General features: G+C 51.0%; 3 protein-coding genes across 4 annotated transcripts in view; 1 reads left to right on the top strand and 2 right to left on the bottom strand.

The window, feature by feature from the left end:
• Nucleotides 1–2221, top strand: part of FAM53B (family with sequence similarity 53 member B) — a 255921-nt gene extending 253700 nt beyond the window's left edge. The window contains exon 5 of the transcript XR_007728722.1: nucleotides 2079–2221. The gene's annotated coding sequence lies outside the window, so the exon portion shown is untranslated. The remainder of the gene's footprint in view (nucleotides 1–2078) is intronic.
• Nucleotides 1–14500, bottom strand: part of ABRAXAS2 (abraxas 2, BRISC complex subunit) — a 943775-nt gene that overhangs the window by 343547 nt on the left and 585728 nt on the right. The gene's annotated exons all lie outside the window — the stretch shown is intronic.
• The window catches only part of LHPP (phospholysine phosphohistidine inorganic pyrophosphate phosphatase), a 661086-nt gene that overhangs the window by 124682 nt on the left and 521904 nt on the right, over nucleotides 1–14500 (bottom strand). For both annotated transcript variants that reach the window (XM_050803794.1, XM_050803795.1), the window contains 2 exons: nucleotides 6999–7186; nucleotides 2400–2553 (listed from right to left, as the gene is read on the bottom strand). In XM_050803794.1, the coding sequence (XP_050659751.1) occupies nucleotides 2400–2553; nucleotides 6999–7186 (342 nt within the window). The remainder of the gene's footprint in view (nucleotides 1–2399; nucleotides 2554–6998; nucleotides 7187–14500) is intronic.

Here is a 14500-nt window from a genome sequence, read left to right as displayed (position 1 = left end):
CCACAGAGAGACACCCACAGACACCCACAGACAGAGACACCCACAGACAGAGACACCCACAGAGAGACACCCACAGACAGACACCCACAGACAGACACCCACAGACAGAGACACCCACAGACAGACACCCACAGACAGACACCCACAGACAGACACCCACAGACAGGGACACCCACAGACAGAGACACCCACAGACAGACACCCACAGACAGAGACACCCACAGACAGACACCCACAGACAGGGACACCCACAGACAGACACCCACAGACAGGGACACCCACAGACAGAGACACCCACAGACAGACACCCACAGAGACACCCACAGAGACACCCACAGAGACACCCACAGAGATACAGATACAGAGAAACACCCACAGACACCCACACAGAGACACTCACAGAGAGAGACACCCACAGAGAGACACCCACAGAGAGACACCCACAGAGAGACACCCACAGACACCCACACAGAGACACTCACAGAGAGAGACACCCACAGAGAGACACCCACAGAGAGACACCCACAGAGAGATACCCACAGACAGAGACACCCACAGATAGAGAAAGACACCCACAGATGGGGAAAGACACCCACAGATGGGGAAAGACACCCACAGATGGGGAGAGGTACCCACAGACAGAGACACCCACAGACAGATGGAGATACCCACAGACAGAGAGAGACACCGACAGAGAGACACCTACAGGCAGAAGGAGATACCCACAGATGGAGCACTGTCACCCCTGGTGTCAATGAGAAAGCTGAGGCTGGGGCTGGGTCAGCAACCAAATTTCAGCTTAGAGTATTTGGTCGTGGATGTGGTCAGCCACCTCAGTAAATTATTTTTGCATTGAATAAACTTATAAGCAGAAAAAAAAAAAAGAAAGAAAAAAATTACAGGAGGCCGGGTGCGGCGGCACGCCTCTAATCCCAACACTTTGGAAGACTGAGGCAGGTGGATTACAAGGTCAGGAGATCGAGACTATCCTGGCCAACATGGTGAAACCCCGTCTCTACTAAAAATACAAAAATTAGCTGGGTGTGGTGGCGGGCACCTATAATCCCAGCTACTCAGGAGGCTGAGGCAGGAGAATCACTTGAACCCGGGAGGTGGAGGTTGCGGCGAGCTGAGATCACGCCACTGCACCCCAGCCTGGGTGACAGAGCGAGACTCAGTCTAAAAAAAAAAAAAAAAAAAAAGATAGCCACACAACAGATAACCATGCCCCAAGACATACCCATTTGCTGCATGCTAAGTCATTCACAAATATTGTTTGGCGAACAATAAAAAACGGGTGACAAAACAAGGTCAAGTGTGACACCAACGCTGTGAACACCTCCGTCCATAATGGTCTATTCGCACAGGAAGCCACTTGTGAGGACATACACCAAAATAGTGACAGGTGTTTTCCTCGTGCAGTGGGACTAAAAATATTTTCTGGTTTCTTCTTTTGCTCATCGGTATTGTCTAATTTTTCTTCAATGAACATGTGCTATCTCAGTGTAAGAAAAATGTTAAAAATAACCAACACTGTTTTGTTTAAGAAAGAGATGGCAAGGCACGTGCTAGAGGCTCAGATAAAACACTGATCACAAAATCACACCTTTACAGAGACAGTGATCTGTGGCCAGAGACTGTCAGTGCCCAGACTGGGTAGGCCTCAAGCCTATTTTTTACTAATTAGACAACCCTGGAGAGCATTCTCCAACATCCTGCTGCACCCTATGCAAATGCACCTTCTCCTTCTTTGCTCTAAATTTGGGACAATCAACACCTGGCCTCTGAGATCTCCAGAGGATCTCCATCTGCAGTGACACCCTCTCCTAGTCTAGACTCCACGTGGAAGCCTCATCAACCGGTTTCTGAAGACAGAGTGTTCCTATTTCCTAAAGAAATGATTAAAGGAGAGGAATAAAGAAATGAAGAGAGGGCCGGGCGCGGTGGCTCAAGCCTGTAATCCCAGCACTATGGGAGGCCGAGATGGGTGGATCACGAGGTCAGGAGATCGAGACCATCCTGGCTAACATGGTGAAACCCCGTCTCTACTAAAAAATACAAAAAACTAGCCGGGCGAGGTGGCAGGCGCCTGTAGTCCCAGCTACTCGGGAGGCTGAGGCAGGAGAATGGCATAAACCCGGGAGGCGGAGCTTGCAGTGAGCTGAGATCCGGCCACTGTACTCCAGCCTGGGCGACAGAGTGAGACTCCGTCTCAAAAAAAAAAAAAAAAAAAAAAAAAGAAATGAAGAGAGAAAGCATGAAAAAGGGAGGGAGAAGAAGGTCACCGGTGCTCCCCCCACATCCCCTTCTGCTTCCTTCTCTGCCTGATTCCACACGTCGGAGACTAGCACAGCCTCATCTAAAGCACTGAGAAATGACTTTCCCTGGAGCCAACTTACCCTTTTCCCAGTGATATGAGCACAGGATTTTCCAGCTCCATGAGCACCTGGAAGGCGTTATTCATGTTTTGATAAGAAAAGCTTTCTCCTGCGTCTGCGATTACCACACAGTTTGGGTTGGATGTGTCGATCTGATCAAATTCTGAGCGAACTCCTGGAAAGAGAGAGAAAGAGTGCAACGGAGCCCTGGGAGGATGTGGCCTACCTCCCCGTCTCCTACAGGGACACCTTTCATATGTCCTCCCCCTTTCTCAGATGCATTTCTTTCTGATCCTCACAGCTACCATGGGAGGTGGCCACAGAAGGGTGTTATTCCTATTTGACAGAGGAGGGAATCTGGCTCCTCACAGAGGCCTTATGAGGAGAAAGGTGGACCCACCCAGGACCCTCCATCCCAATACCGCATCAGCCCCAGGAGCTCCCTGAGGTCACTATCACAGGCAGGAAACCCACAGCTTTGCAACTAAGAAGGAAAATCTGCTCAGAAGACACTGAGAGCCTGCAGCAAGAGGAAACAGGGCTGCCTGCAAGCCTTGGAGGGTTGGCACTACTGGTCCCAAACTGTAAGAACCATTGACACGGCCGGGCGCGGTGGCTCAAGCCTGTAATCCCAGCACTTTGGGAGGCCGAGACGGGCGAATCACGAGGTCAGGAGATTGAGACCATCCTGGCTAACACGGTGAAACCCCATCTCTACTAAAAAATACAAAAAACTAGCCGGGCGAGGTGGTGGGCGCCTGTAGTCCCAGCTACTCGGGAGGCTGAGGCAGGAGAATGGCGTAAACCCGGGAGGCGGAGCTTGCAGTGAGCTGAGATCCGGCCACTGCACTCCAGCCTGGGCGACAGAGCGAGACTCTGTCTCAAAAAAAAAAAAAAAAAGAACCGTTGACACATTTCAGGCGACCCCACACATATGTCCTGAAGAAAAAGCAGAATTCCATCCCCACAGGCCCAGTTCACCAGCTCCCTCAGGAAACTCTCTTCCTCCTTCTCCTTCTTTGTCTTCTCCCATTTTAAATTAAAATAGGAAAATTTGCAAGGATACATCAAATCATTGGCTTTGTGTCTTCAGATCCTAGAAGAAACATGCTGTCATATCTCTTAGGATTAGATGTCGACCTTTCTAAATTAAAAATAAACTGAGGGCAGGCATGGTTGCTCATGACTGTAATCGCAGTACTTTGGGAGGCCAAGGTGGGCAGATCACCTGAGGTCAAGAGTTCGAGACCAGCCTGGCCAACATGGTCAAAACCCTGTCTCTACTAACAATGCAAAAATTAGCCCAGCCATGGTGGTGGGCACTTGTAATCTCAGCTACTCAGGAGGCTGAGGCAGGTGAATCACTTGAACCTGGGAGGCAGAGGTTGCAGTGGGCTGAGATTGTGCCACTGTATTCCAGCCTGGGCAACAGAGTGAGGCTCTGTCAAAAAAAAAAGAAAGAGAAAGAAAAGAAAGAAAAGAAAGAAGGAAGGAAGGAAGGAAGGAAGGAAGGAAGGAAGGAAGGAAGGAAGGAAGGAAGTGAAATACCCAATGAGATCCCATTTCATACCCACCAGAATGGTGAGAATTAAAAAGACTGATAACACCAAGGTCTGGTGAGGATACCGAACAGCTGCAACAGATGGAAGAAGTGTAAAATAGTACAATCCATCTGTAAAAAAGGTCTGGCAGTATTTTATAAAGGTGAACATACACGTACCTTTTACCCAGTAATTTCACTGCTAGGTATTTACCCAAAAGAACTGTGTAAGAATGTTCAGAACAGATTTGTTCATAATAGACTAAAACTGGTAACAATCCAGGTATCAACAACATGTGAATGGATAAACTGTAGTCTGTTCACTCAATGGAATACTATTCTGCAATAAAAATGAACAACCCTGCTGATACAAGCAACAATATGGATGAATCTCAAAAACATTGTGTTGGGTAAAAGAAGCCTTACACAAAACACTACTGTGATAGAAAGGGTTAATTCAGCAGGACTAGGTTGCTCAAACCCTGTATATTCCAAAAAAGGCCTGTCTTCAGGACTGGCTTCTAGGAGATAACCTCTGAACCACGGCAATGTCCTACCTGATAAGAGGGGTTTTGTATGCTCGAGGCCTTGGGCCCTGCTCTCTCAGTCTGGCCAGATCATTTATGCTAACAGCTTGGCTTATGGTGAACACCTGTTTGTGTATGTCTGAAGCCCTGGCCGAGCTGTATCAGTTTGGACTCTGCGGGGCTGGAGACTGAGTTGCTAAGGTCAGTCACGCAGGTGCCAATGTCTACACAAAAACCCTGGACACTGAGGCTCCAGTGAGCTTCCCTGGTGGCCAGTGCTTCCCACGTGTTGTCATACATCATCGCTGGGAGAATCAAGTGTGCCCAGTAGGACTCCACTTCGAAGGGACAACTGGAAGCTCACTCCTGTCTTCTCCTAGACTTTGCCCCACGTGTCTCCTCTCTTTGCTGAATTTAATCTTTATTCCTTCATGATAATAAGTCTAACTGAGAGTAATACTTTTTCGAAGTTCTGTGAGTCCTTCTAATGAATCATTCAGCCTGGGGGTAGCACTGGAGGCCCCAGTACATTTATATACTGTATGATTCTATTTCCATAAAATTCTAGAATAGGAAAACTTATTTATAATGAAAAAAACCCAAACACTGGTTGCCTCTAAGGGGACAGGAGGTGCAGATCGCCTGGGCAAGGCGCGAGGTAGCTGTCAGAGCTGTCAGTGATGGGGATGGTCTAGCTCTTCACAGGGCTGAGTTCCATGGGTGCATGTATTTGTCAAAACTCAGCAATAGTACACTTGAGGTGTGTACATTTCATTGTATGTATATTTTACATCAACAGGAAAAACTGTAAACAAATACCGAACTCTAATGATATGCTGAAGTGTTTAGGGGAGTATACCTGTGTCTGCATTTTACTCTGAAATGCATCTAAATAATAACATGGACAGACAGATCGAGGGATGGACAGATATAAAGTGAAGAAAATATCAAAAAATGTCATTGACAACCTAGGTGAAGGGTATAAAACTATGCCAAGTAAGGCAGGGGGCGGTGGCTCACTCCAGATTAATCCCAGCACTTTGGGAGGCTGAGGTGGGTGGATCACCTGAGGGCAGGAGTTCAAGACCAGCCTGGCCAACATGGTGAAACCCCATCTCTACTAAAAATACAAAAATTAGGCAGGTATGGTGGCACGCACCTGTAACCCCAGCTACTTGGGGGGCTGAGGCAGAAGAATCGCTTGAACCCGGGAAGCAGAGGTCACAGGGAGCCAAGATCATACCACTGCTATACTCCAGCCTGGGTGACAGAACGAGACTCTGTCGCAAAAAAATAAAAATAAAAAATAAACTATTCCAAGTAAAAATTACTTGAACTTTGTTGTATGCTTGAAATTTTTCATAGAATGTTAGACAGAAAATCCACCAATGATTGAAAAAAAAAATTCCAAGTTTGAAAACAAGGGTCTAGTTATTGAAAACACGGATGCAGGATTACAGCTGAGGAAGGGCATTCATCCTCCCTCCAGCCTCCCAGCTGTGTCATCTGCTTGTCTGATTCACTGGCCAAGGCCACCCTCCAAGCAGATGCCCACCTCCCTCTCCTGCTGGCTTCTTCCAACTCTGTTCCCAGGTCCAGCAACCCTTTTCTGAAGGATAGGGGAAGATAATTTTTCTTAAATATTCTTTCTTTGAAGACCATGTTCTAAAGACACTAGCAGGGATCCTAAATTACGGAGAAAGTGTTTTGAGAAACATGATTTCTAAAGGCCGGGCATGTCAGCCTTCACTGGCACCAGGTCTATGAAGTCAACATTCAGGCTTTACAGGGGGTACCCGCCACTTCTTGAGAGCCCCCGCCTTGCCCTGGAAAGGAAAAACCATGCTTGCCCCTGCCTAGTGGTTTGTAAAAAAAAAATATCAAGTGCAGAGGAAGGAGAAGGCGCAGTGGACCAACGGAGAAGTGTCTGGAATTGCTAATGTCTCCTCTTTTTAAATATTCAGGAGGCACCAGATAATATTGTTCCTTCTGCTTCATTCCAAAACAACCTCCCCACTGAGGGTCAAAGGGGCTCTCTGTTCTTGCATTCAGACTAAAATCAGGATGCAAACCTTGTTCCTACAGCCATTTGCAAACTGCTCCAAAGAGCAGGGCTGGTTTTCACATAGTTCAAGGCTATGGTGCCAGACGTTAGAAGCTATGGACCTCAATGTAGCTTCTCACTGATACTCTCTTGCTCTCTCTCTCTGTCTCTTTCTCAACAGGAGCTAGAACTCCACCCCCTTGACAATTCCCTGGTCCCTTGGTCCATCCTAGATCAGGAAAGAGAGCTTAGGATGTTCCTCCCAGGAGCCATCCAGAGCCTGCTCTAAGGACCCTCTGGTGTGAGGCCAAGGAATGGATGAGGCTGGGTCTTAACTTGCCCCCAGCCCCCAGCAGGAAGTCTCATAAGGTTTTTGCACCCCGCCCATGAGTGGTGGTGGCCTAGCTCAGTCAGCGGTCCAGCCCAGTGAAAGAGGCCCTCTGCACAGCCCCCACCCTGGGAAAGGGGAGCTTTCAGCCCCGTGAGGTCCTGGTGCCCAGCAGGCCTACCGTCGTGGATGAGCAGGTATGGTCGCAGGCCTCGCTCCTTCAGGATCTGGCAGGCGGCCGGTGCCGGGGCGGTCACCTCCCCCTCAGAGATGTCAAATCCCAGCCTCCGAAGCTGCCCCACCAGCTCTGCCTGGGACTTCTGTGACTCATTGGTGCAGAACCTCACCTTCAGCCGGGAGCCCTTCAGTCTGCAGCAAGGGAGACACAGGCCCGGGCAGTCAGTACGTGGAGTGTGGGGCCTCTGAAGGAGGCTGCGCGGTGCTTCTCGGAGGGCATCCAGCAAAGTCCAGAACAGGCCAGGCCACTGCGAGCCCCTGAGGGGGCCCTGGCTGACCCCGGGTGTGTTCAGACTGAGATTTCCGAGCCGAAGCAGACCCCTTCTCAGAGGACCCCATACCACGCCCCAACTCTTTCCATCCTCACTGGACTTCATACACCTGAGGCTCCCTGAGGTTCCCCACCTGACCTCCCTTTTCATTGCCTCTCCCCCTGCCTGGGATGCAGCTCTGGCCCCCCGCATCTCCACCTGTGCCACTTCTTTTTATTTTTATTTTTTTTTAATTTTTGAGACAGAGTCTCGCTCTTGTTGCCCAGGCTGGAGTGCAGTGGCATGATCTCAGCTCACTGCAACCTCCATCTCCCAAATTCAAACGATGCTCCTGCCTCAGCCTCTAGAGCAGCTGGGATTACAGGCACCTGCCATCACACCAGGCTAACTTTTTGTATTTTTAGTACAGACGGGGTTTCACTGTGTTAGTAAGGCTGGTCTCAAACTCCTGACCTCAGGTCTCCCAAAGTGCTGGGATTACAGGTGTGAGCCGCCGTGCCTGGCCCACCTGTGCCACTTCTACCCAGCCCCTGAGAGCCATGCAATACCTCCTCTCCACAATCCTGCTCAGCCTGGCTAGGGGCCACCTCTGAGGGTCCACAGCTATTTCTCTGTCCCTTTCCACCACACTTAGCATTTCCACTTGTAAACGAGCTGCACACATCTACGCCTTACTAACTCTGGATCCATATTTCCCAGAAAGTACAAAGGCAGATGGCCCAAGACAAGGTTTGCCTTCTCATCACTGTCAATGGAGAAAGGTTTGCCAAAGTCATCAGGGACACCAACTATTCCGGAACGGACAGACAGGACCTGGACCCTGCTCAAACCCAGCCTGGAGGTCTCATGAACTTGAGGATGCTGCCACTGGCCGGCAGCACCGAGCTTCTTCCCTCCTGACTTCACAGGAGACCCGCGAATCCAGGCTGCACCTGGGCAAGTTCTCAGAATGCACCAAATGAGATAACATCCACCCTTCTGCAAACTGTCACTGAGTGCCTACTATGTGCCTGGCACTGGCCTGGTGCACAGAGCTATAATCGTGAGCATGGACAAGGTCCTGGATCTCCAGGCCACTATCCAGGCTGGGGTAGGAGGAGGGCACCAAACAAGAGACCCCACGAAGGAAGGGCAATTTGTGACTGATAAGAGAGAGGCACTATTGCAGAACACAAACAGGGTGAGCAGACAGAAGGTGACAAGGTGGGGTAGGAAGGCCAGGGGAGGCCTCCCTGGGGAAGCAAGAGAGACAGCCAGGATGTGGTGCTTCTGTGCAGGGAGAGCAGGCTGGAGGACCTGGCGCCCACCAGGAAGGGACCCGAGCACGTTAGAGGAACCTGCAGAGGAGGGTGGGGTGGGTCACTCAGACCTGGGGGGAGGGTGACAGGCCGGACCTGGCTCCCTCACCCAGATCACAAGAGCCCTCCCTGGACAAACCGGCCCCAACAAGGCAGTGGTCATATCTGACATCTGCATCAAGCTGCAGTGTGGACTTGTGGAAAAGACATCAAGCTGCAAGTCCAAGGGCCGAAGGTTTTAAGAAACTCTAGTAAAATTAATCAGCCATGCTAATTGCATCCGGCGCTGTTCTCAGACAGGTCCCGAAACACACACATTTCACTGAGCTCCAAAGATGCAGACGTCTTGGCTCTTCACCTGTTCTTTCAAACTGCATATTTTTTACAGTCTAAGCAAAACAGCAATACAGTGTTAAATGCGTAATTTAAAATTTATAGAAAATACACATAGAGAGGAGGCATGTGCTCAAGTTTTGTTTACAGATGTGGCCCCAAGGAAAGGAATACACGCACATTCAACCCAGTTACTAGAACTACAGTTTGAAATCAACCTCCATCTGAGCAAGTGAGACCCAACTAAAAACTCAACTCAAACTGAACCCAGAGTGAATTGCATGTATCCATGTTATGGGTGAGGGACTGAAGCCCAGAAATGTCAAGGGCTTTCTGTTCCCCCTCTTGAGCCTGAGACTTTGGAGGTGGAGCTGATATCTACTCACAGTGGAGTCAGGAACAGGAAATCGGCACTCTGGAGCTCTCCCGAATAGTGGGGAAAGGACACAGCCCAGGGTGGGGTCTTAAAGACTGGGGATTCAGGCCCAACTGGAGACCTGAGGGACGGACAAGGAGATGGCAGGAAAGGGCAGGCCAGGTGGTGGGAGGGGCAGCCCACCTTGCGCACAGGCAGGTGTGCACCGGCCCCGCCCTCTCGGATAGAAAGAGCTATCCGAGCAGCGTGGGGTATGTGGAAGGTGGAGCCAGAAAATGAGGCTGGAGTGGAGAACCACTGAGAGGGCAGATAAGGCAGAGCACCGTGGCTCACGCCTGTAATCCCAGCACTTCGGGAGGTTGAGGTGAGTGGATCACTTGAGGGCAGGAGTTCGAGACCAGCCTGGTCAACATGGAGAAACCCTGTCTCTACTAAAAATACCAAAAAAAGAAAAAAAAAAAAATAGCCGGGTGTGGTGGCGGGCACCTGTAGTCCTAGCTACTCAGAAGGCTGAGACAGAAAAATCGCTTGAACCCAGCAGGCGGTCACAGTGAGCCGAGCCACTGCACTCCAGCCTGGGCCACAGAGTGAGACTGTGTCTCAAAACAAAAACAAAAACAAAAATACAGGCAGATAAGCCAGGCACGATTCCCCACGACTGAGGGAGGGCCCCAAATACAGCCCTGAGTGGTAGTGACAGCTATTGGGAAAAGGTGGCAGGACTCAGGCCGATGTCCCCTCCTCCCACCATCCTGTGTGACATTGCCACACCCTGTCTGTTTTTGTTTATAACACTAACCAGTGGCCGGGCGCAGTGGCTCAAGCCTGTAATCCCAGCACTTTGGGAGGCCGAGACGGGCGGATCGCGAGGCCAGGAGATCGAGAGACGATCCCGGCTAACACGGTGAAACCCCGTCTCTACTAAAAAATACAAAAAAACTAGCCGGGCGAGGTGGCGGGCGCCTGTAGTCCCAGCTACTCGGGAGGCTGAGGCAGGAGAACGGCGTAAACCCGGGAGGCGGAGCTTGCAGTGAGCTGAGATCCGGCCACTGCACTCCAGCCTGGGTGACAGAGCAAGACTCCGTCTCAAAAAAAAAAAAAAAAAAAAAAACACTAACCAGTGTCTCCAGTCATCTGATTTATGCATCTGTTGTGTTTCTTACTGGCCTCCGAACTCCAGGAGTTTAGGCATGAATCTGCTGGGGTCTCCACGGCATCCCTGGGGCTTCCCACAGGGCTTGGCACTTCACAATCCCCCATAAACATTTGCTGAAGGACTGACTGATGGAGAAGTCTAAATGACCTCACCCGCGAATTCCCTGAGGGTGTCCTGAGCCTGCAGCCTCCTTACAACCCCCACCAGAAACAGACAGGCCTCAGTGATGAAAAACATGTTTCTGCGCTGAAATAAGCCTCCAGACCCCCAGTGTTGGAGCTGACAGGTGCAATTTAGGAAGAAATGTGGAAATTAGGAAGATCTGCTGACCACATAGTGAATGCAGACAAGAGGCCGGCAACGTCTTCTTCAATAGCACAAGTGATTCATTCCTTTCTTACTATTTGTCTTTCCTAATCAGAGGTTTATGAATTATCAATTATACTTAGTGCTTAATTGCCCTTCATAAAGATAGCTTTTTTTTATTTTTAAATTAGGCAGTTAATATATTGTAACTAATAGCATCACCTTGTACATTATGGATAGATCTCCATTGATTGGCACCTGGAATGTGTGACTCGCACCCAAGTTAATGGAGCAGTTGAGTGAAGAAGTACAGGGGGTCCCCGGGGACTAATTATTGCTAATGAATGATGATGTGACCTTCTCAGAACAGTGAGCAATCGATGGGACAGTGAGATGACAGTGCCTCACATCTGTTATTCCCAACACAACTTCAGATGTGGATGAAAGATGAGTAAGTCACAGAACTCACTTTGGGACTCTTAAGCCACCGGCCTCCTTTGAAATGCCAACATAAGTTCATTCAACCTATATGCTCTTATAATATCAAGTACTAGTTTTAGAGATGAAATCTGTCCCTGAAAAATCTGATGTGAAATGCTAGGGTAAGTGCCCTCCCGTTGGGTTCTGTCTTTCTGTGCCCTGGACCACACCCCCCTTTCAGCCGTCACCAGAGACCCATTCTGATCACCAGGGACCAGCCCCACGTTGCCTCTTCCTTATTTTAAGTTACTGAAAATAAAGTATGCACTATTGTTTAAAGAGTAAAATATTAATACAACATTACACTGAGCCTTGCCTCTGGATAAGGACGGTGGTGTCACTCAAGATCCATGATCAGATTTTGTCCTCGTGCCCAAGGTATTTGCTGTCCCTTATGCACATCCCCAAGGGCCAGGTGCCTGGCTCACAGGTGGCCCTCAATAAGTCGTACCCACTGGGCAAATGAGCCTATGAGGCAAGAACCATTATCTCCACTCTAGAAGGAGAAGATGGAGGCCTCAGGAGACAGAGACCTGACCAAGGTCACACAGCTTGTAAGCAGCAAGGCCTGTGAGCCCAGACAGGGAGTCCTAACCCCCAATGTGACTGCATCTGGAGATGGGGCCTTTGTGGAGTAATTCAGGTAAAATGAAGGCATAAGGGTGGCACTTCCTCATGATAGGACGTGTCCTAGGAGGAAGAGACACCAAAGAGCACTCCTGCTCTCTCTTTCCATGAATGCACAAAGAGGCCGTGTGAGCACACAGCAAGCCGGCACCTGCTTACAAGCCCAGAAAAGGGATCTCACCAGAAACTGGCCATGCTGACCCCTGATATCAGCCTTTCAGCCTCCAGAACTGTGAAAAAATGAACGTCTGCTGTTGAAGTCCTCCATCAATGGCACTTGTTATGGCAGCCCAGGCCGACCAGGACAGCTGAGGAAGCAAATCCTTGTTATCCCTCAGTGGGGCCTGCCACAGGATGTCACAGACTTGGCCTTGGGAGGCACGGAGTACAAGAATTCCAAAATATCAGGAAAGCCCTAGTCAGGCACAGCTCCAGGACCCCAGCAAGCCTTGCAAAGAGCTGCATCAAAAGCCCCTGCAAAGAGGGACAAGCCCAGCTCTGGGATGGGCTGTTTCCCACCCCACCACCCAAGAACCTTGGGGAAGGGGCCTTCTGCAGGGTCCTGGCTGTCAGACAGCCCCTCTGAGACCATGGCCCCCACCTCAACACGCTGCCTCCTCCCCAGGAGTCCCATGAGAGTGGGGATTTGCTCCCATTTCCTGTGGCCAAACTGGATCTTTTTTTTTTTTTTTTGAAACAGAGTCTCACTCTGTCAGCCAGGCTGGAAGGCAATGGCACAATCTTGGCTCACAGAAACCTCCTCCTCCCGGGTTCAAGCTATTCTCCTGCCTCAGTCTCCCGAGTAGCTGGGATTACAGGTGCCCACCACCATGCCCAGCTAATTTTTGTATTTTTAGTAGAGATGGGGTCTCACCATGTTGCCCAGGCTGGTCTTGAACTCCCGATCTCAGGTGATCCACCTTCCTTGGCCTCCCAAGGAAGGCCTGGAATTACAGGCGTTAGCCACCGCGCCCGGCCTAAGCCACCACGCCCGGCCCAAACTGGATCTTTGAACTGACCTTTACCTCATCTCAGCAGGCCAGGAGGAGCCTCTGAGTGACAACGTCGCCTGGGGCAATTACCGAGCATCAGATGAACCGGCCCTTACAAATCACCTCGGACTCTCCACATCTGCTGGCTGTCGGCATCTGCCAGGAGCACTCACCCGCAAATAATGAAAACCCTCTCATTACTGTTCCACAGCAGGTAAAGTGTTAGGACAATTATTGGACATCCTGAGTGACCTTGGGACAGCTCAATAGCTGGCCTTCTGGGGACCGCCGAGGGTCTTGAGGCTGGAGGAGCAGGGGCTCCCTCGGAGGGGAGGCTGGGCAGGAGGTGGGGGGCCGCAGGAAAAGGGCAGGATGAGCCCCTCCCAGCTGGACCCCCTGCCCTCCAGCCCTGGTACTGGTCACCTTTGTGTGACCCAGAGGCCCTCACAGCACCCTGAGTCCTTGCCTTCACGCTCCCCTGGGGGCTGGCCCTGATCATCCTACAAATTAGGGTTCACATGCCTCTTTCTCCCGGAGGCCCCAGAGCCATGCACCCAGGCAGGTCCCATCCTCCCAGCTGCGCTCACACAGCCCTTGGTGCTGCTCTGGTCCTGCCATCACCACCTCCCTCCTCTGCCTCCTCTGCAAGCCCGGGGCTCGGGGCCCGGGAGGGCAGGGCTCTGTCTGCTCAGCACCCCCACCATGCCTGGTGCCCAACCACAGTGGAGCCAAGGTCAGCACCTGGGGACACCCTGGCACAGGACCAGCCCCATCCTCAGCGACCAGAGCCTTGGTTTACCAAGAGAGGAGTCACCCCAGCATCTCCTGTGTAGGGATGAGGGGCAGTGGGCACCCAGATCAGGGTCTCGGAGGCCAGAGAGGGGCCACCAGGTTCTCAGGAGTACATAGGGCTGCAGGGAACCCTTGGGGTCAGTGTCATCAAAAGGCTCAGGTTGGCAGCTCATAGGTCAGAAGGGCTGTCTGGCCCACAGAGTGAGGCTGGAATTTGAGAAATGTCATCTCACGGGCTCACAGGTGCCAAGACTGGCAGGCAGTGACTGGCCCTTTCCTGCAGCAACTTTGCCGGATGCTCTCAAGAATCCCGTCCAAAATCTACCCAGCACAGTACCCAGTACCCAGCGTAGTAGGTGCTTTACTGGGAGAAGCACCTAACTGACCAAATTCCAGATCTGATGGGCCCACTTGGTAATGGAGAAATTCACAGCCAGAGGAAAGGGGTGTGGAGGCAGCGGGGCAAAGGGGTGGAGCGTTGGTTCCCAGGGAGCGGGGTTGGGAGGGGCAGCACTTCCCCACATCAGACTTCAGACTTCAGCCTCCCTAACTCCCAGCCTGCTCCTGCCTCCCAGTGCCACGTCACAGACATCACCTGGTGCACTGGAGGGTCCCTATTACTACTGAACCAGTGCAGAGAAATACAAGCTCAACACCTCAGTTTCCTCAGGGAGGGGAAAGGACATTGACCACCCCCTTTCCCAGGGGTTGTAGTGAAAGGAGATGCAGGCGCAGCACTCAGCAGCCCCAGTGGCACCGAAACGTTTGTTTTGTTTTGTTTTGAAATGGAGTCTTGCTCTGTTGCCCAGGCTGG

This window comes from Macaca thibetana, chromosome 9 (assembly GCF_024542745.1).
Source record: "Macaca thibetana thibetana isolate TM-01 chromosome 9, ASM2454274v1, whole genome shotgun sequence".
Lineage (NCBI taxonomy): Eukaryota > Metazoa > Chordata > Mammalia > Primates > Cercopithecidae > Macaca > Macaca thibetana.
The sequence above is the reverse complement of the archived record's forward strand: the minus strand, read 5'-3'. Positions and strand labels throughout refer to the sequence as shown.